Source organism: Lytechinus variegatus, chromosome 4 (genome assembly GCF_018143015.1).
Source record: "Lytechinus variegatus isolate NC3 chromosome 4, Lvar_3.0, whole genome shotgun sequence".
Taxonomy (NCBI): domain Eukaryota; kingdom Metazoa; phylum Echinodermata; class Echinoidea; order Temnopleuroida; family Toxopneustidae; genus Lytechinus; species Lytechinus variegatus.
This window is the reverse complement of record NC_054743.1, coordinates 36051687-36078757: the sequence shown is the minus strand read 5'-3', so window position 1 is coordinate 36078757 and position 27071 is coordinate 36051687. Positions and strand designations below refer to the sequence as shown.

General features: G+C 37.6%; 1 protein-coding gene across 3 annotated transcripts; it reads left to right on the top strand.

Annotated features, from left to right (window-relative positions):
* Positions 1 to 2445: 2445 nt before the first annotated feature.
* On the top strand, positions 2446 to 25264 carry LOC121413947 (glycoprotein endo-alpha-1,2-mannosidase-like). 3 transcript variants are annotated; one of them, XM_041606966.1, is made up of 4 exons: positions 2446 to 2614; positions 22016 to 22995; positions 23597 to 23706; positions 24360 to 25264. In XM_041606966.1, exons 2-4 carry the CDS (start codon positions 22305 to 22307, stop codon positions 25053 to 25055), a joined length of 1497 nt encoding a protein of 498 aa, XP_041462900.1. In that variant the 5' UTR covers positions 2446 to 2614; positions 22016 to 22304; the 3' UTR covers positions 25056 to 25264. The 3 variants fall into 3 exon arrangements, with proteins under 3 accessions (XP_041462900.1, XP_041462899.1, XP_041462901.1); XM_041606965.1 differs by having other exon boundaries at positions 2446 to 2629; XM_041606967.1 differs by lacking the exon at positions 2446 to 2614 and adding an exon at positions 14133 to 14782.
* Positions 25265 to 27071: the final 1807 nt, after the last annotated feature.

Below are 27071 nucleotides of genomic sequence, written 5' to 3'. Positions count from 1 at the left end.
TACATTTTCAGTAAACCGGGATTAAATTCTGTCATGAATAAACCAGTCTGCTAATTTCACCCGGATTTAGACAAGCTCATTTTGTGACCACCGAAATCCTCTCAGAGCACTTTTTTAGTAGATTGTAGAGTTGATTTATTTTCATTTCCTCTTTATCATTATTTTTGCTTGAAAATTTTTTACATCAAATATCATGTTTAAAAATATGAAACATTTATTTCTGTATTTTTCATAAAATATTACATAGTAGTGACAACGGTTTGATGACTTTGCATATCAATATGATAACAAGTATACGTGACGTTGATACGTCTTTATTTAAATTTCGCTGCACCGTAATGCGCCTACACAATCCAGTACGCTATATACCGGCGCCATGGCTGGCACGACCGCGCCGGCGCCCCGGGCAGGTCGGTGCTGAGGTAGGGTACGGTTGGCTGCATGCATATGCTAACACAATTTTTGTAAAATTATGGCCATGAAAATAGTAGATGTGACATAGAGCTTCGCCCATTGATAGTTCTCAAGACAAGACCCGTCGGAATATACATAGGTCGATACTGAACCAGATAATTTCTGTCTAATATTAGGTCTAACGTTAGAGTTAGACTAGGACTTGGCTTTGCTAGTTCAGTAGTGGCCGTATTCGATCCTGCCTGATGGACTGCAAAATGTTGGTTGGATTTGTGGATTTATCATAATTATTTCAGATTTTCAGACTACAATCTACATTGTAAGTTAAAATTGAAATTCTAACCTTGAATATTTATCGTTGCTCATCCGCCATAGTGCCACATCAATGACAGACCAAGTCTATATCTTTCAAGTCCATATCTAGCTAAAGTCGAGTCGCGTCGAGATTATCCTGCCAGTGCAGTGCGGCCAGCACATCATTCGCGCAGCGCAGTACGCGCACCGAGGTACAGGTGACCGGGGAAGTTTCGGCGCGGCCAGACCAGAACATCACGGTCTTTGCTCTGGCGTTAGCTTGTGTAGATTGGTAGGGGCAGCGAAATTAAGCAGAAGAGCGGTAACACAAATGTCATCAGTCTATGTATTTTTATTGCTCCGTAAACTACAAGAATCATGATTACATTTTGTCTTACAATTTTTAAAAAATACAAATATACAAAAATAATATTATTTAACATATTTCCTTGGAGGCTTCATTATCAATAAAAAATAATAAAATTGAACAAACGAAAAAAAATCAACTCTACAATCTTCCAAACAAACAATCTTACAAACAATCTTACAAACTGTCACTGAATCTGCAAAAAACTAATTATATGCTTTTTAGTCATTTATTGAAACATCTACCGCATCAAATACTTTTAGATAATACTGAAATCAAAGAAGTGCAAACAACAAAATTCTTAGGTCTTACTATTGATAACAAGCTCACGTGGAATGCTCATATCAACAATATTTGCAAAACTGTGTCACGAAATATTGGAGTCATCAATAAGCTTAAAAACGTTCTTCCAGCACAGGCGCTATCCATGTTGTATTGTGCATTAATCCTACCGTATCTTAATTATGGAATTCTGGCATGGGGTAATGCCTCTCAAACGAGACTAAATAAAGTCTTGCTACTTCAGAAAAAAGTAATGAGAATAATATGCAATATGTCCTTTAGATCTCATACGGATGAATTGTTTCGTCAGAAACGTATCCTTAAAGTCAATGACCTGTACCGCTTGCAACTATTCCAATTCATGTATCAGCTAGATAGAAATAGTGTACCTAATGTCTTACAAAAGAAATTTATGAGAAACAGTACTTTACATTCATATAATACGAGACAATCAAACGACTATCACCTACCTAAAAGTAGAACAGTATTTTCTAGCAAAACTATATTTTTCACAGGACCAAAACTCTGGAATTCTCTGGACAGAGAAATGAAAGAGGCAGCTAATCTTAACCGATTTAAATTACTCATCAAAAAATTTCTTCTGAATTCTTATTGATTCAATCAAATATTTGTGAACTTCATACTTATCCACGGTAGTATTGATTATTTCAAAGTCAATATTTAATTTTGTATATAGTGTATATACATTTGTGTTACAGTGTTTATATCTATATAATTGTATAGAATTTTGCTGATTATTTTACTCTATTTGTGTCATATTACCCTTGTATAAAGTTTTAATAGGGGGTCTACATTTTACAAGCACTGCTTTTTAGTAGGCCCCTCCACTTTTTTCTTTTCATTGTACGTTTCAGTCCTGCATGTGTTATGCATTTTTTTCATTGTAAACATGATTTATCACGAAATGTACTTTGATGATTGTGGAATATGAATTTATCAATAAATAAATAAATAAATAAATAAATAAAAAAGTGCTCTGGGAGAAGTTGGTCACAAAATCTGAGCGAAGTGGACCTTCCTAAAAGCAACACGCTTGTGTGTTGCTGCCCTCTACGTTCGTTGGGCTAGCGCTACTCTTGAACATCAACTAGTTCGAAGGCTACCGAGAACTGCAGAGCTGAGCTGCTGTGTACATTGGTCTGCGATACGTTCCCAGGCCTTTCTTCATGCCACACTGAAACTTGCTGACAGGAAGCAAATAGCTTTACAAACTGGAGGCCGAACGCTCATCAAAAAGTGTGATATTTATGGGTAGATATCAATTATTTCTTGTGTAGTGCCACGCAACGTTCTCGCCAGTGTAGAACACACGCGTCGCATGCGACACACGCAAATTCCACAAGCTCCTGGTGCGTCACGCGCAAAAAGTGAGCGACACGGGCAAAAAAAAAAATTATAAAAAGTGAGGGAAAATCATCGAAAATAATTGTTGCATCATTCATCATCAATCCTCAAAAATATAGAATGTTTCAGAATCATTTCGGCAACAGACAAACTACGATCTTATCACTTGACCGGATAATATCCATGCATAGACACTCACTGGCGCATTTCCACTTCCAGCCGGCTAGCCAGCCACCCAGCCACGCTAGCTTTGCCAGCCCGCTGGCGCGGGTAGCTAGCTGAGCCAGAGCCGGACCTGCACGCAATGTTTGGAACTGAATTGTCCGCGATGCGACGTAACTTTTCATTTTTACATGATACCGTATTCTGATAACTTTCAAGAAATTTTGATTTTAAAATGAATTGTTCCATATAATTTTCCTGGTAATTACTTGCTAAGTATATTCTTAACGTTCATTCTCAATTTCTGCTGTCATGTAACAACGAAATAATTGTTGAAATTCTTGGATGTATGAACTGTAATAGGCTTGGCCGGCCGCGTATGGCAAGCTATTTTAACATTTTCTGATATCAAAAATTATTAGATTTATTGATATCAAGAATTAATTTCTTGAATTCATTTCTTGATATCAAGAACTCATTTCTTGATATCATAAAACGATTTCTTGATATCAAGAAATTAATTCTTGATACCAAAAAACATTTATTTTTATATCAAGAATTAATTTCTAACTTGATATCAAGAATTCATTACTGATTAATCATCAGAATGATTTTTTTTCAATAAATTGACGATCGAATTCAGAAATGAATTCTTGATATCAAAGATTCATTTCTTGTGATATCAAGAATTCATTTCTTGATATAAAAAAATAATTTCTGGATATCAAGAATTCATTTCTTTAAAAAAATCAGATTGATTTTTTGCAATACATTGACGCTCGAAATCAGAAATGAAAATGAATTCTTGATATCAAGAATTGATTCCTGAATAAATATCAGAATGATTTTCTTGATATCAAGAATTCATTTCTTGATATCAAGAATTAATTTCTGAATAAAAATCAGAATTATTTCTTGCAATATATTGATGCACGAAATCAGAAATGAAAATGAAGACCTTGATATCAAGAATTAATTTCTTGATATCAATAATTCATTTGTGAATAAAAATCAGAATGATTTCTTGCAATATATTGATGCATGCACAAAATCAGAAATGAAAATGAAAATCTTGATATCAAGAATTAATTTTTTGATATCAAGAATTTCTGATTGAAAATCAGAATGATTTCTTGCAATACATTGACCCTCGAAATCAGAAATGAATTATTAATATCAAGAAATTAATACTTGACATCAAGAAATTAATTCTTGATATTAGAAAATGTGAATGAATGTTAAAACGGTTTGCGATATACATGTGGATGATTTTGTGAAAGGAAAAAAGCGTTATTTTAAAAAAAAAATGTTATTTGTATGACAGCTAATTGCTGGATTCACCATTTATTTTTCATTCTTTCATCTAAAACAGACTATAATTTCTTGTATTGTTTTTCACATGTGTGTACAGTTCTATTGATTGATGTTCTTGGGGGGGGGGGGTGGCGTGAGATCGATGTTTAGGTATTTTTAATCGATATGTCATGCCAACTCCCCCGCCCCTAGATCCTGCATCGTACAGATCAGAAATATGCCTAAGACTTTGCAACATCTCTCTAAAGGGAATTTGAATTGCAAAATGATGAAAATGGTCAACACATTTTCGAAGTCTCAACCTGAAAAAAAATAAAGCATGGTAAAAATGAATAAGTGATTTTGTATATTTCCAATATTTCCCAACTGAAAATTAACTTACTGAAAACACACGTTCGTGATACATAACATTAAAGCGGGAGTTCACCCTGACAAAAAGTTTATTGTAAACATAGCAGAACTTAAACATAATGATAAGCATTGATGAAAGTTTTACGAAAATCCATCAAAGACTTTAAAAGTTATTAGAATTTGTATAATTTTTTTTTATTTGTATAGTCGCTGATTGAAAAAAAAATAAATGAAATGTCCGTCACCACCCAAAGCAATCGCTCTCATGGCTCATGTTTTAAAATGACCTCAGTGGCTGCCCAAATGATACCCAAGAGAAACGATTTTCATCTCATGTTTACCTGATTTAATGGTTCAGCAAATCTTGGCAGATTATCTAAATTTGTTGTCGAGTGTCCTGATGACAGATCTATCCCAGGTGCTTCACCCAAGGTATTACGCAATGTACCTTATATGACGAAGGAGGTATCACATGCTTTGGCTGTAGCTTCATTTTTTTTATTTCTTAAAGAGTTCATAGCAAAAGCCTTAAGGTATATAAAATATATTTTAACTCGTTAGGACCTCAAAATTTTTTAAAACATTCCTAATGGATCGTTCATTAATCTGACATTTTTGTGACTTCTATTTCGTTTTATTTTCTTTCCCGCGGTTGTCAGAAAAATGCGTGATTTATATTTATTTTTGGAGAACGGGAGTCCGTACCGAAAGGTATATTAAATATATTTTAATTCATCAACACATCAAAACAATGTTAAAACATGTCCTGATAGATCGTTCATTAATCTAAAATGTTTGTGACTTTTGTTCTTTTATTTTCATTTCCGCTGTTGTCAGAAAATTGCGTGCTTTATATTTCTTCTCGGAGAACGGGAGTCTGTAACGAAATGTATATCAAATATATTTTAAATCATTAACACCTTAAAATAATGTTAAAACATGTCCTGAGATAGATCGTTCATTAATCTTAGATGTTTGTGACTTCTGTTCTTTTATTTTCATTTCCGCTGTTGTCAGAATAAATGTGTGAATTTTATTTCTGAGAGAGTTCAAAGCGAAAGGTATATAAAATATATTTAAACTCGTTAGGACCTCAAAACAATTTTAAAAAACATACCTTATCGATCGTTCATTAATCTGAGATTTTTGTGACTTCTATTTTGTTTTATTTTCCTTCCCGCGGTTGTCAGAAAAATGCGTGATTTATATTTATTTTTGGAAAACGGGAGTACATAACAAAAGGCATATCAAATATATTTCAACTCAAACACCTCAAAACAATGTTAAAACATGTCCTGATAGATGCGTGATTTATATTTCCTTTCGGGGAACGGGAGTCCGTACTGAAAGATATAATAAATATATTTTGATTCATCAACACCTCAAAACAATGTTAAAACATGTCCTGAGATAGATCGTTCATTAATCTTAGATGTTTGTGACTTCTGTTCTTTTATTTTCATTTCCGCTGTTGTCAGAATAAATGTGTGAATTTTATTTCTGAGAGAGTTCAAAGCGAAAGGTATATAAAATATATTTAAACTCGTTAGGACCTCAAAACAATTTTAAAACATACCTAATCGATCGTTGAGATGTTTGTGACTTCTATCTTGTCTTATTTTCTTTCCCGCTGTTGTCAGAAAATTGCGTGTTTTATATTTCTTCTCGGAGAACGGGAGTCCATACCGAAAGGTATATCAGATATATTTTAATTCATCAACACCTTAAAACATGTCCTGAGATAGATCGTACATTAATCTTAGATGTTTGTGACTTCTGTTCTTTTATTTTAATTCCGCTGTTGTCATATACATGTGTGATTTTTATTTCTTAGAGAGTTCAAAACGAAAGGTATATAACATATATCTTACATGTAACTCGTAAGGACATCAAAACAACTTTAAAACATACCTAATCGATCGTTCATTAATCTGAGCTTTTGTGACTTCTATTTTGTTTTATTTTCTTTCCCGCGGTTGTCAGAAAAATGCGTGATTTATATTTATTTTTGGAAAACGGGAGTACATAACAAAAGGCATATCAAATATATTTTAACTCAAACACCTCAAAACAATGTTAAAACATGTCCTGATAGATGCGTGATTTATATTTCCTTTCGGGGAACGGGAGTCCGTACTGAAAGATATATCAAATATATTTTGATTCATCAACACCTTAAAACAATGTTAAAACATGTCCTGAGATAGATCGTTCATTAATCTTAGATGTTTGTGACTTCTATTCTTTCATTTTAATTTCCGCTGTTGTCAGAATAAATGTGTGAATTTTATTTCTGAGAGAGTTCAAAGCGAAAGGTATATAAAATATATTTTAACTCGTTAGGACCTCAAAACAATTTTACAACATACCTAATCGATCGTTCATTAATCTGAGATGTTTGTGACTTCTAATTTGTCTTATTTTCTTTCCCGCGGTTGTCAGAAAAATGCGTGATTTATATTTATTTTTGGAGAACGGGAGTCCATATATAACGAAAGGCATCTCAAACACCTCAAAACAATGTTAAAACATGTTCTGATAGATGCGTGATTTATATTTCCTCTCGGAGAACGGGAGTCCGTACTGAAAGATATATCAAATATATTTTAATTCATTAACACCTCAAAACAATGTTAAAACATGTCCCGATAGATCGTTCATTAAACTTAGATGTTTGTGACTTCTGTTCTTTTATTTTCATTTCCGCTGTTGTCAGAATAAATGTGTGAATTTTATTTCTGAGAGAGTTCAAAGCGAAAGGTATATAAAATATATTTAAACTCGTTAGGACCTCAAAACAATTTTAAAAAACATACCTTATCGATCGTTCATTAATCTGAGATTTTTGTGACTTCTATTTTGTTTTATTTTCCTTCCCGCGGTTGTCAGAAAAATGCGTGATTTATATTTACTCTTGGAGAACGGGAGTCCGTAACGAAAGGCATATCAAATATATTTCAACTCAAGCACCTCAAAACAATGTTAAAACATGTCCTGATAGATGCGTGATTTATATTTCTTCTCGGAGAACGGGAGTCCATAACGAAAGGTATTTCAAATATATTTTAAGTCAATACAGCTCAAAACACTTTAAAACATTTCCAGACAAAAAGACCCATACATTTTTAGATAAACAGCAACTTAACATTTCAACATTTTGCCGATATCAACTCTAAGTTAGGTACTATTGGTGTGCGCCGCCGATTAGAACAATATTACAGTGAACTTCGCGGATTGGCAATGAAACTTGACTTTACCGGGATCAAATCATCAAAGCACATGTGAAAATCAAAACATCACGTGTAAAATCGGCCACCACCGAATCGGCGGGTTTGCGACACGCGTAAGAAAAATCCTGGCGAGAACGCTGGTCCCACGTATTCAAATTTAATGATGTGTGCGTCAGATCGATGATGCGCAGACGTGAACATCACCCTGCCGCCTAATCCAGGGAACTCGCGGGCGGGAGCCCAGGACCTTACGTGTAATCAACCATACTCACCTGACTAGCATGAAGTATGGTCAAAATAAGGCATAATCGTGATATAGTCCCCAAATCCAAAAGTGGGGATTATTAGATTCACACCTACCAGAACGCATGAAAATCACTTCCTTTCTCCAGAACGAATCAGGGACAACTCGGACCACGGGACATCTCGGACCGCGGGCCGAGTTGTCCCACCCAGTACGAGATTTTTTTTCCACAAGTTTGCGTCTATTTTTCCGTCATTTCGAAATTTCTTGTAAAGATTTTTTAGAGATATGGTCTGATGGTAATGTTCTTCACTTTCTATTACTTTTTTTTTTCGCTGAAATAAAAAAAAGTGTAATTTTAGGCGTTTTTCGACAGCTCGCGATTCCCATAGGCGCGCGTGTATTAACTGTGTCGGTGCTCGGCTCGGCCCCGCTCAATAACTGACTTGATTTTGTGATCATTTCTCCTCAAAGTACCACTTTTATCGCAGAAGATGGACTTTGTTGTATTCCATTACCTCCATTTTCTCATCACAAGGATAAAATTTGGTGTATTTGCACGATTTTGATCAAGTTTTTCATCTTTTTCTCTCTGGTCGCAAGAAGCGAACAACCGATGAACGGTCCGCTGCTCTTCATCGTAATTCTCCGTAGCTCGGCCGCCTAAACTGGCGGGGTGGGATTCAGACCGAATCCACAATGGAAGTGGGCGTGCACAGCAAAGAGCTGAGCTTGACTGAGTGAGAGAGAGTGAACTCGAGTTTGAAGCTTGGCAGTGTCGTATAGGCTCTGCCTTTTTTTTAAATATATATTTTTCAATTTTTTCTATATTGATTTTCCCTGGTTTCGAGCTCTAAGATTGTAATGATATAATTATGCTTCAATTTCTTTGACTGAGTGTGACTATGGTGTGGATGTTTGAGTTGCTCAAAAATATTTTTACGTGGGGGGGGGCTCGGGGCGATTTCACTCTTGCCCCCGAAATGCGAAAAAAAATATATTCGGGGTGTAGCTGTGTGGGCATGCCGGGCTGAGGCTAGCCATCAATAATTTTTTTTTTTGAGAGAGAGAGGGGGGGGCTTAATTTTTCACTTTAAATTGATCATTTTTAGGCCTTTTTTTTCCCATTTTATTTTTAATATTGAATTTCCGTGGTGTAGAGTTGAGTTTTAAGTTGCAATAATCAATATGCTTTAATTTCTTTGACTTTGAATGTGACTGTGGTGTGGATGTTTGAGTCGAACAAAAAATACTTTTACGTGGGTGGGGGCTCGGGGCGATTCACTCCTGCCCCCTAAATGCGAAAAATATTCGGGATGTAGCTGTGTGGGCATGCCGGGCTGAGGGTAGCCCTCAATAAAAAAATGTTTTTTTTGGGGGGGGCTTAATTTTTCACTTTAAATTTATTATTTTTAGGCCTATTTTTTGTACATTTTATTTTTCATATTGAGTTTCCCTGGTGTAGAGAGTTGAGTTTTAAGTTGCAATAATTAATATGCTTCAGTTTCTTTGATTTTGAGTGTGACTGTGGTGTGGATGTTTGAGCCGAACAAAAAATACGTGGATGGGGGCTCCGAGCATTTTCACTCCTGCCCCCGAAATGTGAAAATGTTCTAGGTGTATCTGTGTGGGCATGCCAATTTCATTTTTAATTTTTATATTGAGTTTCCTTTGTGTAGAGAGCAGAGTTTTGGATATAGGGTAAAAGGGACGACGATGTGAGGGATCATGATAGCATCCCGGCGATAACGAGGGGTGGGCCTTGATGAGAGGGACGAGGTGGTGAGAGATGGTGATGATAAGAGGGATGAGGATCTTTGATGACTCTTGATGAGGGGGGGGATGATGAGAGGGACAAAGGGAAAGAGATGGAGATGAGGATGTGAGGGATGGCGATAAGGGGTGGGCCTTGATGATGAGAGGGAAGAGGTGCATGAGGGATATAAATAAGAGAGATGATGATGATGACTCTTGATAAGAGGGGTGCATGAGATGGTGAGAAGGACGAGGATGTGAGGGATGATTATGGGAGGAAATCGGGGGGGGGGGGGGACGTGTCCCCCTACCAAAAATAGGGGGACACAATACCAAATGTCCACCCTACTATTTTTCTTCATGGAGAACAAAATAATGAATCATTCACAATTGAAATGATACATGTGTTTAGGACTAAATGACCTTTTATTATTGAAAACCCCCTCTTTTTTCTTGTCAATTGTTTTGGGGTTAGAATTACCCTACATTTGGGCGATAACCTTTTTTTAAATGTTTGTCAAATTTTGCAGCCTGTGGTCCCCTCTACCTTTGTTTTTCCTTATCCGATTTTGATCAAATTTTTATCGTTTCTTTGCTCAAATCATATCATTATCAGCCTCGGGTTCCCCATTGTCACTTATATATAGCTCATTAATCTTGCCACAATTTGGTCCAGTTGTTCAAATTATCTAGTAAATACAATATATTTTATTAATTGCAGAAGCTTGTCTTAAGAGTCATTGAGAAGGTGATCATACCTGCAACTTGCATGATTAATGTAAATATATACCAAAAGTCAACATTCGCCCCCCTTAAAAAGTACTGAAAAGGCAACTTACATTTTTTTCTTTTTTTTTTGCTTGTGAAATTTTTCCTGAGAAAAAATTACTGTGATTTGGCAGTAAAGACCTTTTGTCAAAAATTCCTAGACAAAATGCCCCCCCGGCCCTGTAGGGAAATTTTGGATCCGGCCCTGATTATATTTCAAATGGGAATAAGACTGAGTGGCCTAAAACTTGATTAAAAAAATATTCTAAGCTGTAGGGCAAGGCTTCAGTCTTAATATTAATATATATATTAATTATTGCAACTTAAAACTCAACTCTCTACACCAGGGAAACTCAATATGAAAAATACAATGTACAAAAAATAGGCCTAAAAATAATAAATTTAAAGTGAAAAATTAAGCCCCCCCCTCTCAAAAAAAAAAATAATAATTGATGGCTAGCCTCAGCCCGGCATGCCCACACAGCTACACCCCAAATATATTTTTTTTCGCATTTCGGGGGCAAGAGTGAAATAGCCCCGAGCCCCCACCCACGTAAAAATATTTTTGAGCAACTTAAACATCCACACCATAGTCACACTCAGTCAAAGAAATTGAAGCATAATTATATCATTACAATCTTAGAGCTCGAAACCAGGGAAAATCAATATAGAAAAAATTGAAAAATATATATTTACAAAAAAAAAAGGTAGAGCCTATACGACACTGCCAAGCTTCAAACTCGAGTTCACTCTCTCTCACTCAGTCAAGCTCAGCTCTTTGCTGTGCACGCCCACTTCCATTGTGGATTCGGTCTGAATCCCACCCCGCCAGTTTAGGCGGCCGAGCTACGGAGAATTACGATGAAGAGCAGCGGACCGTTCATCGGTTGTTCGCTTCTTGCGACCATCTGAATCTGTGAAGTTCCTGGTCCTGATCCTCAAGTGGATATTGATGACCAATAAGAACGTTAGCGATCGAGAGAGCTCAATATTTTTAGTACATTTTGGAGTTGAGTCCCACCACTTTGCAATTGGCTGGAGGGACTAGAGTAATTATTCCTTTCACTATAGTATCCCACAGTTTATTTTTGAATGTCTCAGGGGTCTTGGAACAAATGACATCAGGAGGAAGAAGGTTCCAAGCCCGGATGGTTTTCGGGAAGAATGAATGACGGTAGGTGTCGGTGTTGCATCTGATGTTGGAGAGGGAGAGTCTATGGTGACCCTTTAGGGCCTTCCTTGGTTGAGTAATGTACTCAGGTCTGGGTATAGCGACTCGGTCATGGATAGACTTGAAGAGCAACGTCTGTCTGGATACAAACCGTCTGTGTTGAAGCGGCTGCCAATCCAATTCTCTCTTTAGGTCAGATACATGCACATCCATGCCATATTTGCCTGTGACAAACCTCGCTCCTCTATTTTGGACAGCCTCCAATTTGTTGATGTGTTTAGATAAGAATGGATCCCATATGCTACAGGCATATTCCAGATGTGGTCTAACTAGGCAGGTAAAAGCTGCTTCCCTGATTTTCTTAGTAGAAAAGCCAGATAGATTACGACGAATCATTCCAAGCATACAGTTCGCTTTTGTTGCTACTTTGTCCACTTGACTCTCCCATGACATGGTTTGAGTAAGTTCTATTCCGAGGTAAGGATGCTGTTTGACCTCTTGCAGAGTAGTACCATTTATCGTGTACGCTTGTGGGATCAGATTCCGTCTCTTCTTTGCAATTCGTAGTATATAGCATTTGGACACATTGAATTCCATTTGCCACCTGTCTGCCCAGTTGGAAAGCCTGTCAAGATCAGACTGGAGGATTTCTGAGTCAATTCTGGAATTGATTGTCCGGTAGAGGATGCAGTCGTCCGCAAATAACCTCAAATTCGAAGATATGTTTGACGAGATGTTGTTGATATAGATGAGGAAGAGTAACGGGCCGAGAACGGACCCTTGCGGCACGCCTGATAATACCTTTGCCGAGTCCGAGCTCTCCCCATCAACTACTACCCTCTGTGTTCTAGTTGTCAGCCAGATCTCAATCCAACGTAAGAGTTGGCCATGGATGCCACACTTTCGTAGTTGAAGGAGAAGCCTTTGATGAGGTACCTTATCAAAGGCTTTGCTGAAGTCTAGTATCAAAACATCTTGCTGTGATCCTTGGTCCAGTGACCGTGACAAGTCTTCAATGGTCAGGACAAGTTGACTCTCGCAGCTTCGGCCTTTCAGAAATCCATGTTGATTTACATTCAGGAAGTTGTTACTTTCAAGGTGCTTGATGATGTGCTTGTAGATGAGATGTTCCATTATCTTACAGGATTGAGAAGTTAGGGAAACCGGGCGATAGTTTTCCGGAGAGTGACGATTACCCTTCTTGAAGATAGGAACAATGTTGGCTGATCTCCAATCTTGTGGAACATCACCTTCATCCAAGGATTTCTGAAGTATCATGGTTAGAACTGGAGCAATCTGATCTTTGCCCTCCTTAAGTACAATATTAGAGATGTCATCTGGTCCGTGTGCTTTCTTCACCTTCGTGGCCTCCAGAAGCTTGGCTATTCCAGCAATACCGATGTTTAAGTCTGGAAGTTTAGGGAGATCTTCAACACCACCATTTACATCTAACATTCCAAGCTGGTCAAGAGGTAGATGATTCTCACGAGTGAATACGCGACAGAACTGGTCGTTCAACATCTGAGCCTTATCATAAGGACTAGAAGCTTCCTGACCGTTTCTTCTGAGGACCGGGGTACCAATCGTATCTCTTCTTCTGCTCTTAAAGTATGAGAAAGCTTTCTTCCCAAATCTTTCACCCTCCTCAGGTGTGAATACAGATGTAAGGTAATCTCTATGAGCTTTCCTATGTGTAAATCTAAAGAGCCGCTGAATGTCCTTGTATCTGGTCCAATCACCATCTTTATTTGTAATTTTAGCCTTAAGTCTGGCTCTTTTCTTCTGTCTAGTAATTCTACTTAGCCTTTTATTCCACCAGGGTGGGTCCTGTCTTTTTTTTGTTATTTTAAGTGGTACATTAGAATGGACTGCATCCTGTATCTCTTGTTTGAGGAGATCCCAACATTGCGATGCTGATTTAACGGAACAGCTATTGAGTATCTTGTCAGAAGATTCTCCTAAGTCCTTTCTAAGTCCTTCCAAATTAGCCTTCCGAAACTGGTAAATTTTCCTGGGTTTGAGTTTCTCTCTTCTCGCCTTCAAGGAGAAGTTACAGGTAACGGCGTCGTGATCGCTCATTCCTTTCTCTATCGCAACATCATCTACTAAGTCTGGGACCGAAGTGAATATCAAGTCCAAAATATTACCCATCCGTGTCGGTTGATGAACCATTTGGATTAATCCAAGACGTTCAGTGATGTCCATCATTATCTCGTTAATGTGAAGACCATACTGTGGATTAGCCTCAATTCTAGGATCCTCACTCCACTGGATGCTTGGAAGATTGAAATCGCCAGCAAGGATGAAGTTAGGAATTCTATTCCCAAATATTGAGTTAATGTTACAATGTAGATCTTGAAGCACGGTAGGTCCACTGGTTGGCGACCTATAAAAGGCTGCTACTATTACTTACTTCCGGCTCATTGACGAGCTTCACTTTAACAATCAATAATGGGCAGTCAATTAAAAGATCGAGTTGGACAACTTTCAGTGAACTGCGGGCTGCAATAAGAACTCCGCCTCCCCATCGGTCTCTATCCTTCCTAAACAATGTATACCCATGGTGTTGAGGAATTATCTCATTATTACTAAATTCATTGTCTAGTTTAGTTTCAGTAGCTATTATTATGTCCGGATCAAAATCCTCAATAATACTTATAAATTGAGATTGTTTATCAACAGATTTCAAACTGCACACATTTAAGTTTAAGATTTTCAAACCACTGTTCCCGGGTGTTGTGATATTACTATCGATTGAAGTATTACTTTCATCCGTATTACTTTGTGAAGCAGAATCAGAGGTTGAACCATGATCATCAATATTCACAGCAACACTAGAGCATATACAACAGGTAAATGCAAAGTTGTTGTCATTCGTTATATTGTTCATTATATCTTTGTACTGGATAGGGTTAATACCAGCACATTTGATATGTGTCCATTCACCACATGCATCACAGTCAACCGCACGATGATTGACAGCAACAGGTCTCTTGCATTTCGTACATGGGTATTTACAAGGACCTGGATCCTGGTGTACATCTCCACATAAGAGAATAAGGATGGTAAGTGTAAGAGATGCAAGGGTGAGAACGGTACAAGACTGCATAATGATGACAGTTTAAGAGTCACAATTGGCAATGAGTACATGAGCAGGTTTAAATAACTAGATCGTGAAGAGAATTTAGTCGCATTGATACAAATCATTCCACGCCAGCTCCACTTTCACAAATATGTAATAATAAAGTCTCAGTTAAATTGCACCATTTAATCTCTCAGTGATATGTGTATTACACTGGTAAAGTTTACAATTGTTGTGGCAAGTAGTGACAATTTCTTGTAGATCTTTAAAACAGCCGTCTTGATCACACAGCAATAAAAATGTTAAAAGTCAAACAATTTCCACATTAAAAATGCATCACGAAGAAGGAAGACTAATGCTAACGATAACATACATGCATACTCTTGTAGGTAGATGACACAACTATATCAGGAAAATGTAGTCAAAATAGCAAATGTGGTATTAAACAAATCATTATTATACTTGCGAACTTAAAACCAATATGGCGGAAGGAGGGTGACTGGTGCGCGGGAAACTCCGGCTTCCTGTGTGTCCTGTATACGAAGGGTGACGTGTACAGAAGCGGGTCCGCTGAGCAGTACCATAACGATCCTGAAGTATGAAGTTAGTAGTCCTCAAAATCCCACAATATCCATAAAATGATAAAAATAAGGAGTCCAAACAAGTGTATAAAGTTTAAAATATAGGACTTATAATATCTAAAATCGTGCAAATACACCAAATTTTATCCTTGTGATGAGAAAATGGAGGTAATGGAATACAACAAAGTCCATCTTCTGCGATAAAAGTGGTACTTTGAGGAGAAATGATCACAAAATCAAGTCAGTTATTGAGCGGGGCCGAGCCGAGCACCGACACAGTTAATACACGCGCGCCTATGGGAATCGCGAGCTGTCGAAAAACGCCTAAAATTACACTTTTTTTTTATTTCAGCGAAAAAAAGTAATAGAAAGTGAAGAACATTACCATCAGACCATATCTCTAAAAAAATCTTTACAAGAAATTTCGAAATGACGGAAAAATAGACGCAAACTTGTGGAAAAAAAATCTCGTACTGGGTGGGACAACTCGGCCCGCGGTCCGAGATGTCCCGTGGTCCGAGTTGTCCCGTCCCCTCCAGAACACAGTCCCCAACACTCTCGCACAACAATGACAATGTGGCAAAATGATAACACACACAAATGAAACACACAGTATATAAACACTAGGGTTCTCGTGATACAGTCCCCACTCATTGGGAAATCAAGTTCGATTTTCACGGCGGTGGGGACAGTTTAAACAGTATAGTATACTCGTGATCCAGTCCCCACGCTATGGGATACACAGTTCGCTTTGTACGCAGTGGGGACGGTTTCAATAGTATAGCTATACTCGTGATACCATCCCCACGCTATGGGATACACAGTTCGCTTTGTACGCATTGGGGATAGCTCCAACAGTATATATACTCGTGATACCGTCCCCCCACAACATCAAAGCGTGATTGTTCAACAAGAGGATGGGGACAGTTTCCCGATGCAACGTGACAAGGATAAAACACATTTGGGTATGGTTGCGGAAGTTGGGGGAGGGGGGGGACTTCAGCCCCTTCCTTTTTCCAAACATAAACGTAAAAATATGACCATAAGATTGTGATTTACTGTGCATCTTCAGTTTCCAATGTAATGCACTCAAGTTTACCCATGAATGTAATAATTTTTGATCGCCCACAAGTCAAATGCCTTCATATCATATGAAGCACAAAAGTGCAAAGTCTTTTTCCAGACCCGGTTAATTAAACATTATAATACAAGTCCAAAGTCTTTTTTCCAGACCCGGTTGTTTCAAAAATCATAATATAAGTCCAAACTGAGATACCATAATGATATTCCAGTGGAATAAAAATTAAAAATCGAGTTTAGTCTTTTCTCCAAACCCCGATATTCCAAAATTATAAATAATACAACAACAACAATAACAGTATAACTATAAAGACAGCCCCCCCCCCATAATCTTATTAATGCTGGCTAACATGGACATATTTATAGCATAGTCTTTCAGCCAGACCCAGTTATTTTTGTCCAGAATAACGCTGATAGTAAGAATAAGAAAAACTCAATATCTAAGACCAAACAATCCTTCAACCTAAAAACCTATTTTAAAAAGAGGTTTTGAGCGTTTTCTTTATTCCAGACCTAATCAATTTTCATAAAATATGAAAAAAAATCTAACGTGAGACCCTATCATATTCTTATTCTTGTGGAATAACACAAGTTTTAAAACATACTCTTTCCTCCAGATCCGGTTATTTAAAATCAATTTAAACAATCTTAAAAACATAAGACTTTGTCACATCCTTATTCCTGTGGAATAACAGGAGTACATGTATTATGCCTAGTCTTTCGTCTATGGACCTGGTTATTTAAAAGATAATCAAATATTGGAAAAAACATCAAAGCTATAAGACCAATCTTCAAAATTAAACCCAAAAGTTAAAATGCTTAGATTTAGAGTGTTGTCTTAACCCCACACCCAGTTCTCTTAAAAATACAAATTAAGTATAACTTTAATCTTAAAACTTGTTTCCCATGATTTCCTATTTTGAAATAACTGTGTCTGGAGCAAAGACTACACCATACACAAATCAAGGATTTGTGATGAGCCGCCTTTCACGATCTCATTCAAATTTACTGAAAGCAGCGCTAATCCATTATGCGTCAAAATTTTATAACCACAAAAACGACAAATTGATATAGGCGTAAATATTCATATCTGAATGCACGCGCCTTAAAACCCAAGCGAACAACAACAACAACAGCTATTCAATGTTGATAAGATTGCGAGGTTTATGTCTTGTCGTGTTTTTAACGATTTTTTAACTAGGTCTGGAGGAAAGACTACACTATATGTCAATGTTGTTCGACATAAATATTTTATTATTATTATTATTAATTTATTAGTAGTAGTATTCATTTTTATTTCAAAGATCTGGGTCTGGGTGAAAGACTACGCTATATTTCCATGTGGGCCTTTGTTACTTTTTTACTCTGGTCTTGAAAAAAGACTGAACTTATGTCACAATTTTTTAAAACAACCGGGTCTGGAAAAAAGACTTTGGACTTGTATTATAATGTTTAATTAACCGGGTCTGGAAAAAGACTGCACTTTTGTGCTTCATATGATATGAAGGCATTTGTGGGCGATCAAAAATTATTACATTCATGGGTAAAGTGCATTACATTGGAAACTGAAGATGCACAGTAAATCACAATCTTATGGTCATATTTTTACGTTTATGTTTGGAAAAAGGAAGGGGCTGAAGTCCCCCCCCTCCCCCAACTTCCGCAACCATACCCAAATGTGTTTTATCCTTGTCACGTTGCATCGGGAAACTGTCCCCATCCTCTTGTTGAACGATCACGCTTTGATGTTGTGGGGGGACGGTATCACGAGTATATATACTGTTGGAGCTATCCCCAATGCGTACAAAGCGAACTGTGTATCCCATAGCGTGGGGATGGTATCACGAGTATAGCTATACTGTTGAAACTGTCCCCACCGCCGTAAAAATCGAACTTGATTTCCCATTGAGTGGGGACTGTATCACGAGTATATAATAGGGAGAGAACCCTAGTGTTTATATACTGTGTGTTTCATTTGTGTGTGTTACCATTTTGCCACATTGTTGTGCGAGAGTTGGGGACTGTGTTCTGGAGAAAGGAAGTGATTTTCATGCGTTCTGGTAGGTGTGAATCTAATAATCCCCACTTTTGGATTTGGGGACTATATCACGATTATGCCCAAAATAATTGTCCGAATAAATAGTTAAAACAGAAATCAAGCACTTACCACGATTATATGGATGAAAGTCTATCTCTAACGAGTGGCAGTTTCCTGACATCTGGGCACAAACTGGAACCTCAAAAAACCTAAAAGTTCTCTCCTACCCCCATCTCGATCGGCCATTTTTGTTATGAATCGTAACAAAATGGCCGATCAAGACTGGGGTAGAAGGAGAGAATTTTTTGTTTTTTTGAGGTTCCAGTTTGTGCCCAGATGTCAGGAAACTGCCACTCGTTAGACCTTCATCCATATAATCGTGGTAAGTGCTTGATTTCTGTTTTAACTATTTATTCGGAGAATTATTTTGACCATACTTCACGCTAGTCAGGTGAGTATGGAATTACACGTAAGGTCCTGGGCTCCCGCCCTCTACCCGGGCGGGAGTTCCCTTGGTTACCTGCCGCCTAGTCTTGAGGACGCAATGATGATGAATTTTTAAAATCCTGTCATATACTTCTTCATCATTGACGTCTTGAATCCCTTTCCATAGAGCCTTAAGAGAACCAAGTAAATACAGATGGATTCCCCTAATCCCCTTGGAAATCCATCTTTTTTATTATATAAAATTAATAAAAATCACGTAATGCATAGGAAGGAACTTTTAAAATAAAGAAAAAAAGGTGAAAAATAAAGGTTTCTTACCAGACCGATGCCGACCCCCCTCGATCCCCATGTAATAACGATGTAAACAATGCAAATACAATGGCGTCGACCCTTGAACTGCTTATGTATTACGTACTTCCGATGCGCAATGCCTTTTTGAAGAACAATTTATACTTTCTTTAGGTCTATAGATAAAAATATTATTTTACAAATAGAGGTCTAATAAAATATATTACGTGATTATAAATAATTAGCAGTATTATGTCAATTAGGGGCTTACCGTGTATTTGACCATACTCACGGGACTAGCGTGATTTATGGTCTAAATATTTCTCCAAATGAATTGTGAAAACAAGAAATTATGCACTTACCACGATTATATGGATGAACGAGTGCGGAGTGGCAGTTTTCTTGACATCTGGGCACAGACTGGAACCTCAAAAAAACGAAAAGTTCTCTCCTCCCCGTCTCGATCGGCCATTTTTGTTATGAATCGTAACAAAATGGCCGATCGAGACGGGGGGGGGACAAATCTAGTGCCAGTGCCTAAAGTAATCTTGTCAGTTTCTCTGCAACTTACAATTATGTTGAAATAGGGAGTAGGTCTAGGTCTACTATGTACAGATTAAAAATTGGTTTGATTTATGATTTTTCTAGAAATTACATGTAGTTGAAATCATATTTGTAATCGACAAAATTGTTAATGTAAACAAAAAAAGTGTTATTCGATTGAAAGGTAATGGAACATTTCTTCAATTGCATGATTGTAATTGTAATTGAAGACAGCAATTGATTCCAACCCTGGCAGAAGCTCACCCGTTCATGATTGCATGATTTTAGTGGCTAAACTTCAGTCTATATAAAAATTTGCTGTGATTTTAATAATGGACCGAAGTTAATGACCAAATTCGGCGAACATGCGGCCAAAACAGGAAAGCTGCTGCAGGCAAATTGGCCTACGTTGACCGCTAGCGTCAGTATTTCGCCATTTTGTGTGCAGTTTTTAATGGGAGAGAATGAAAGCCTATGGCAGCGACTCTCTGTTTTAGCTTTAGCCTACCTTTACAAAACTCAAAGGACAACAGAAACGACACTAACAATAACATAATTTTTTTACATATTTGTTCTGTGTGTGCATGGATGGCAATAAAAATCATTTATGAAAACAAAAAGTAGACCTTGAATTCTTGATGTCGACTAGATGTTGAAAACAGCTAATTTTTCATGAGGAATCTGCTAATCACATTTCCATTTGCTGCCAAGGTAATGCTTTTGCAGCAAATGTAAAAAAGGAAATTTGGTCTGCCAAACTGGAGAAGTCGTGTCTCTGAAATTGGATACGCCAAAATGCGAAATTCTTTACAAAAGTTTCTGATATTGTAGGTTATCTCCATGGGAGACAGTCACCCATATTTGCTGCACCTCACAGTGACATACATGTACACAAACTAGATCTAAAGTTAAACTTAATCAGCAAGAAATTTATCCACACTGTGCTGCACTCGACCCAGGTGAGGTAAATGTGTACCGGCAGGAAGTAATTCCTCAAAAAGCTGTGCGCACCAGAATCGGTAGACTAGCTTAGCCGGGGTAATATAGGAGCGCCTTGAGCACCTAGCAAGGTGGATATGTGCGCTATACAAATCCTATATTATTAAATCTAACTTTAATAAGTGGTCTAGACTCTATCAGTCAGACCACAGATCCTTATTCAAATTGGCGAGATTCATCCAAATCCTCTTGTGCATGTGGCTGAATCCTCCTCTGTGGGAAATATTGTGTATCTTAAAATTCTCTTTTAAGAATTGAAGCTACTTTGTCCTCAAGTTAAATTAAATATCATTGCACTATTGGATGGAGTAAATGTTTCTCTTTCATATTGGTCATTTATTTTGTATAAGATATTTTGATAAATTAGTGAATTTCAGGCCTGAAAATGTGTCTCAAAACTGAAATTTTTCCCTCTGTTTTCTTTAGCAAAATTTGCAAAACTTTTTACTTTGAGGCTCAATGATATCTATATCACCACAAAGCTGAACCTCTGTACTTCCTCACAATGTCACTCTTGATATGCGGCACCTTTTTATTGGGTTAAGAATAGATCACACTTTTCCCACCAAGGTACAAGAAGATATTTCTAAAATTTAGGAGTATAAGGCGTGCATAATTGGAAGAGATTACCAAATAGGGAGTGTGACCTTGGAGGGGCCCCAGTATGAAAACTGTTGGAATTTTGGGAGGTGTGTATAGTCTCTTTGACCAATCAGAGTGCAGTATTCTTGTTTTGAAGCTGCTAAATGTCCTTGGCCAATGAAAGGTGTGACCCGCAGTTACACCTATTCTCATTTTGAAACTTGTACCATTTTAAAGCATACATATTCAGCTTTATCATGGTCTAAAATCATTTTGGCTCAAACAAAAAATTAAGTGTAAAAATAACTTTTGTCAGGTGAAAGTAATGATCTTGTACCATGCTTTAGATTAAAAGTTTCACCTTCGTTGCAAAATCTTCAAATAGATCCAAACACATGACCTGAAAGAATTATTCTCCTTCTTAACAATAATAAAAAAAACATGAAATTTGATATATATAGAGCAGCAATGACTGAATTAAAAGAGGTGTTTGGTCCAATTAAGCTTGTTAAATATATATATAGGTATATATTATGCAAAGCTAAAAAAAATAGCTATGCATTTATAGCAAAATAATCCAATGCAGCTCAGAAAGCGACTATTACAATAATAGATTGATTAATCCTGATTATTATTTTTTTATATTTCTTAACTTCAGGATTCTTGTTACTTTACCTCAAAGCACAAAGGAGATACAATTCATTTCTAACAAGAGAACTGTCATTCCTGACATGCCATACCCAACTAGACTGCTGAAATCTGTAAATCCGGCATGCTGTGTACAGCAACCATCCAGCTACAAATGGCAACAGGTTACAAAATTCCTTGAAGTCATTAGCATCAGCTTTAATTGGAAAGATATCTGAAAGTTCCTGGGAATTACAGCCAATTTAGCCAAAGCCTATGTTTGTGTCCAGAGTGTTTGTACATTGAGGCAATAGGGAATCATGGCTCTCTGTAGGAATCGGAAGGTATGCAGGGTTGTCAGTGCAATCATTGTCATCACTTTCCTCGGAGGCTGCTTCATGGCGATTTCCAACCTCATGACGGTGGATTCTGACGGGGAGATAGAGGCTGCCCGGAATGTAGTGCAATATGTCAAGAAAGAGGGCGCCCTTCAAAGAGACGAAAGTCATGATTACAATGCCAGAGGGCGCCTGAAGGGTCATTCTGACAAAGAACAGTCTCCGCAGGAGAAGAGTAAGATCTTACAGATTCATGAGGTTGTTGCCAAAGGCAGGAACAAAACGCACAGATCTGGCGAGGCTGTCAAACTACTTGAGACATTAGCTAAGAAGGAAAATACAGCCAACAGGACGGATGCCAAGATCTCGGCCATAAACCAGGAGCAGAATTTAGCCTGGGATGATCCTGCAACGTGGCCCCCACCAAACTACAACCTTCATGCATTCTATTACCCGTGGTATGGCACCCCGGGGTTTGACGGCATGTACCTCCACTGGAATCACCCGCTCCTCCCACACTGGAACAAGGACGAGGCGAAGAAGTGGCCCTCTGGCAGTTGGAAACCTCCCGGGGAGATTGGAGCCAACTTCTATCCCCAGCTAGGGCCCTATAGTTCCAGGGACCCTGCTGTCATTGAAGACCACATGAAGCAGTTAAGATTAGCAGGCATAGGTAAGTTAAAGTGTCAGTCTTGATTCTGTACACCTGTACTTGTCAGTCTCAAAGCGGAAGTCCATTCAAGTTCAAGTTTCTTTTAATCATCATAGATATATCTTAATGAAAGTTCAGTGAAAATCTATTGTCAGAGGAGATTGAAACAAAATTATGGAATTTTCAATGTTTTAACTTTCAGACAGCAATATAGTAGAAAAGGATTTATCTAGATAGTGTAGTAGGTTTCTCTGTACACCATGTATCTTTTTGGGGCAGGTGTTGGTCCTGAAACACTTGCCCAAGAAAGATGAATAATGTCCCGTGAAACCTACTTCACTATTCTTCTTCGCCATGGAAACCTTCAAAAGTTAGATTTACCTAGAAGCAGTAATTATAAACAGATACCTTACTTCATATGATACACCCATGAAAGAACTACATTTACTGTACAGTGTTTAATAGCTACGATTCAAAATTGCAATTTATTGAAAGGGGAATTCCACACCAACAAAATTTGATTTAAATAAAAAAAGACAAAAAAAATGAAGTATGAAATTGTGTTTGTTTTACAATTCATTAAGGCAACTTTCCTTCCTGACATTTCCTTTCAATGTTATAGGGGTGATATCGATGTCGTGGTACCCAGCAGGCCTAGCAGATGACCAAGGGAAGCCTATTGATGATATGATGCCTACTTATCTCAACATAGCTCACAAATATGGGATCAAGGTGCGTATGTTCTTAACCCTATTTTTGTCATCTTTGAAGGAATGCTTACGGGGGGTAATCCCCAGGAAAAAAAATATTTGAATTAAAAGATAAAAATGATAGTAATGTTTTGGTTTGTCGTTTCAGTGTTTGCGATTTAAGGAATCAATTGTATATGCCTCCATGGTCTCTTTGATATGTACCTGTGTGTGAACAAGGTCTCTCTAAAAATAAAACAAAGAAGGAATCCCTTGTTTATAATTATTTTGAATTCAATGAGCATGCCCCAAAAATGTCTTGATTGCTGGAAAGCATATATAATTTGCTCTATTTCTATAAATTATGAAAATTGATTTTCATTTCATACCTTTAAGCTAGACCCAAGTTGGTCATGGTGGAATACCAGAATCCATTAATTATGAATCATATTATTTGGGTAATGTTTTCCTGTTTAACAGTGTTCAAAGTAAAAAGGGACAGCACTAAATTCATGCTGATGAAGTTTCTTTGAGAGTAGTTTACATTCCTGGGGTAGTTTTCGTATTACTAGTAATTTTATATCTTTTGTATTTTTTTTATTGAAAACTCTTATCACATGGCACATGAGTATTTTCTTTACTGTATTTTAGGTATAGCTGATATTTGATTATTTCATATCCATTTTATTATTACAGATAACCTTTCACAGTGAACCATACAAAGGTCGATCAGAGGTCACATTTCGTGATGATGTCAGGTACATCATCGATAACTATGGGTCCCACCCAGCTTTCTATCGCTACAAGTTTAAAGGTCGACATTTACCGATGTTCTACGTATACGACTCGTATCATACCAGTTCTTCGAGCTGGGCGCGGCTATTCGGCATCAATGACGAACTGAGTGTGAGAAACACTATATACGATGGCATTTTCCTTGGTTTGTACCTGGACGCGCAGCATCGGTCCGACATCCTGGAAAGTTTATTTGATGGCTTCTACACCTATTTCGCAAGTAGCGGTTTCACGTATGGTTCCCGCTGGAAGAACTGGAAACTTCTCGCAGACTTTGCACAAAAGCGCAACCTTCTGTTTGTTCCGAGTGTCGGACCGGGATACGTGGACACGCAGATTAGACCGTGGAATGACATGAATACAAAACATCGTGCTAATGGCGACTACTATGAAAGGTCCTTGCAAGCTGCGACAAAAGTCAAACCAGACATCATCTCTGTGACTTCCTTTAATGAGTGGCACGAAGGGACACAGATAGAAAGAGCTGTACCGAAGAAGTTGACAAACTTTACTTATCTGGATTACGGTCCAGATGGTCCAAATAAATATCTTTTGCTGACACAGAAGTGGTCTAAGACTTTCAAAGGAAAAGGCTGATGGTAATATCTCAAGTTCTAATACGGTTTGTCTCAACAAGAGTAAGAATTCAAATCAGAAAGTAATGTCGATGGAGTTTATTCAGATGATAAATAATCTGTACAGAACATATGCAGGCCTCTTAGTTTTGAGAATCTTCCCTCCTATTTTATAAAGCTTGCTCTTCCCCGTCCAGTTCTGGAGACAGCTTGTTATCAAGGGGTAAATTAACACGAAATAGACTGGGCTATTTCGACGCCTAAGAAGACTGGGGGGGCTGATTCAGCCCCTCCTTATGATCTCGGCCGTCGATCGCGCGATCGCGGCGAAAATTGGCACACGCGTTACCCATGGCATTATCTACAAAACTATAACATCAAATTCTGCAAAAATCTCATGTCTCATTAATTATGCTAATTTATGCGTAAAATCATAAGTTTGCTCTAATTAATAAAATAATGCCCCTGAAATGCTAATTTTTGTTTCACATACTCTAGATAGGCACCTGATCAAATTTATTTTAAAAAAATTTCAACATCACATTTATTTTCTTATGTATTCTATTGTTTTCTAAATTTCTTATGTATTTCTTTGTTTTTCGACTTTTTGTTTTTTATTGTTTTTTCAATGGAAATTGTCAGGAACTTCATTTTGACCATAAAAAAGATAAAATTAATTGATTTTAAGCAGTAAAAGGAAAAATAATGATACATTTATGAATTTTGGCTAAAAACACTATTTGCATTGGATTTGTACACAAATTCACGTTTTTGAGTAATTTTGGGTCTGCATGCACTTACGAAATGTTGCGTAATTTCCGAACCGCGTACCCGGGGGTCACAATTTTGGTCTCAAAAGTTGCGCGAGACATGAAAGTAAAAAGTCAGCGAGCGACGCGGTCAAAAAAATTTGCGCGGCAGATTTATCGCGAAAAATGTTGAGGGGGGGGGCTGAATCAGCCCCCCCCCCAGTCTTTTTATCAAGGGGTAAATTAAAGGGTCACATAGCAATAAAGAATGCAAAGCACTGCAATGTAACTCCTAAAATCAAATGCATTGATTTTCAACCAATTAGAGCAGGTATTCAAGACATTTGTGATTTTGTGTGTGTGTGTTTGAAAGCATTCTCGCGGCAATGGACCCCGGATCATTCTAAAAAAATATAAGGTTCTATTTGATCCAAGAGGCTAGGGATGCTCTTTCCACACAAGTAGGTGCATAGTACCATCACTTGACGGTGTAGACCTGTAAACCATGATTGATATGTATGATTTTTAAAGCAGCCCACCTCATATTTTTCATGTTATTGTAGGATTTTCTGTGAGCTGAAATATTAATTCTGCAGCTTATCTGTTTACAGTTCCGTAGTGGTTATTTACCTGATTGCATTAAGAATAGTTTGAATGCACCTTGCCATGCCCATCAGTCTATGCTGCTTCATTTAACAGGAATACCTTTTGAATAGCATTTTTCACGTAGATCAACCTACTCGGTTATCCCGTTTTATGTAATCTGAGATCAGAAGAAATTAAAGGCAAAAATACACTGAGTGTTTAGAATGCAGATTAATAGCATAGTAGCGTTAATGCATTTATTTCAATGAATTGAAATGGTGGATTTGGAGTGTCTACTAGAATCAACAGAAGTAAACAAGCATTGGCAGCAGCCATCCACCATGGCAGGGGAGAAGGTCAAGGCTTAAAATTGCAAAAATCAAAGTCTGAAGTACTAAATTATGTTTGTGAAATAATCCCCCTTGTGACGAGAAAGCGGCATTTCTGAATAGTGTTTATACCTGTATCTGCTTGTGATTCTTGACACACGGACAGTCGATGCGAAAATTTATTTTTTTTGCATGCAGAATAAATAACGATTGCCTATTGCAACCAGTAAAGTACCAACAAGACCAGGGGGGTGTTTCACAAAGATTTAAGTATGACTTAGGTCGCACTTAAATGTCGGCGCGTACATGATATGCAACGTGCGATCTTATTGATCAATACGCAGTAGTGCGCGTCCTCTTGGCATGATCTGACCA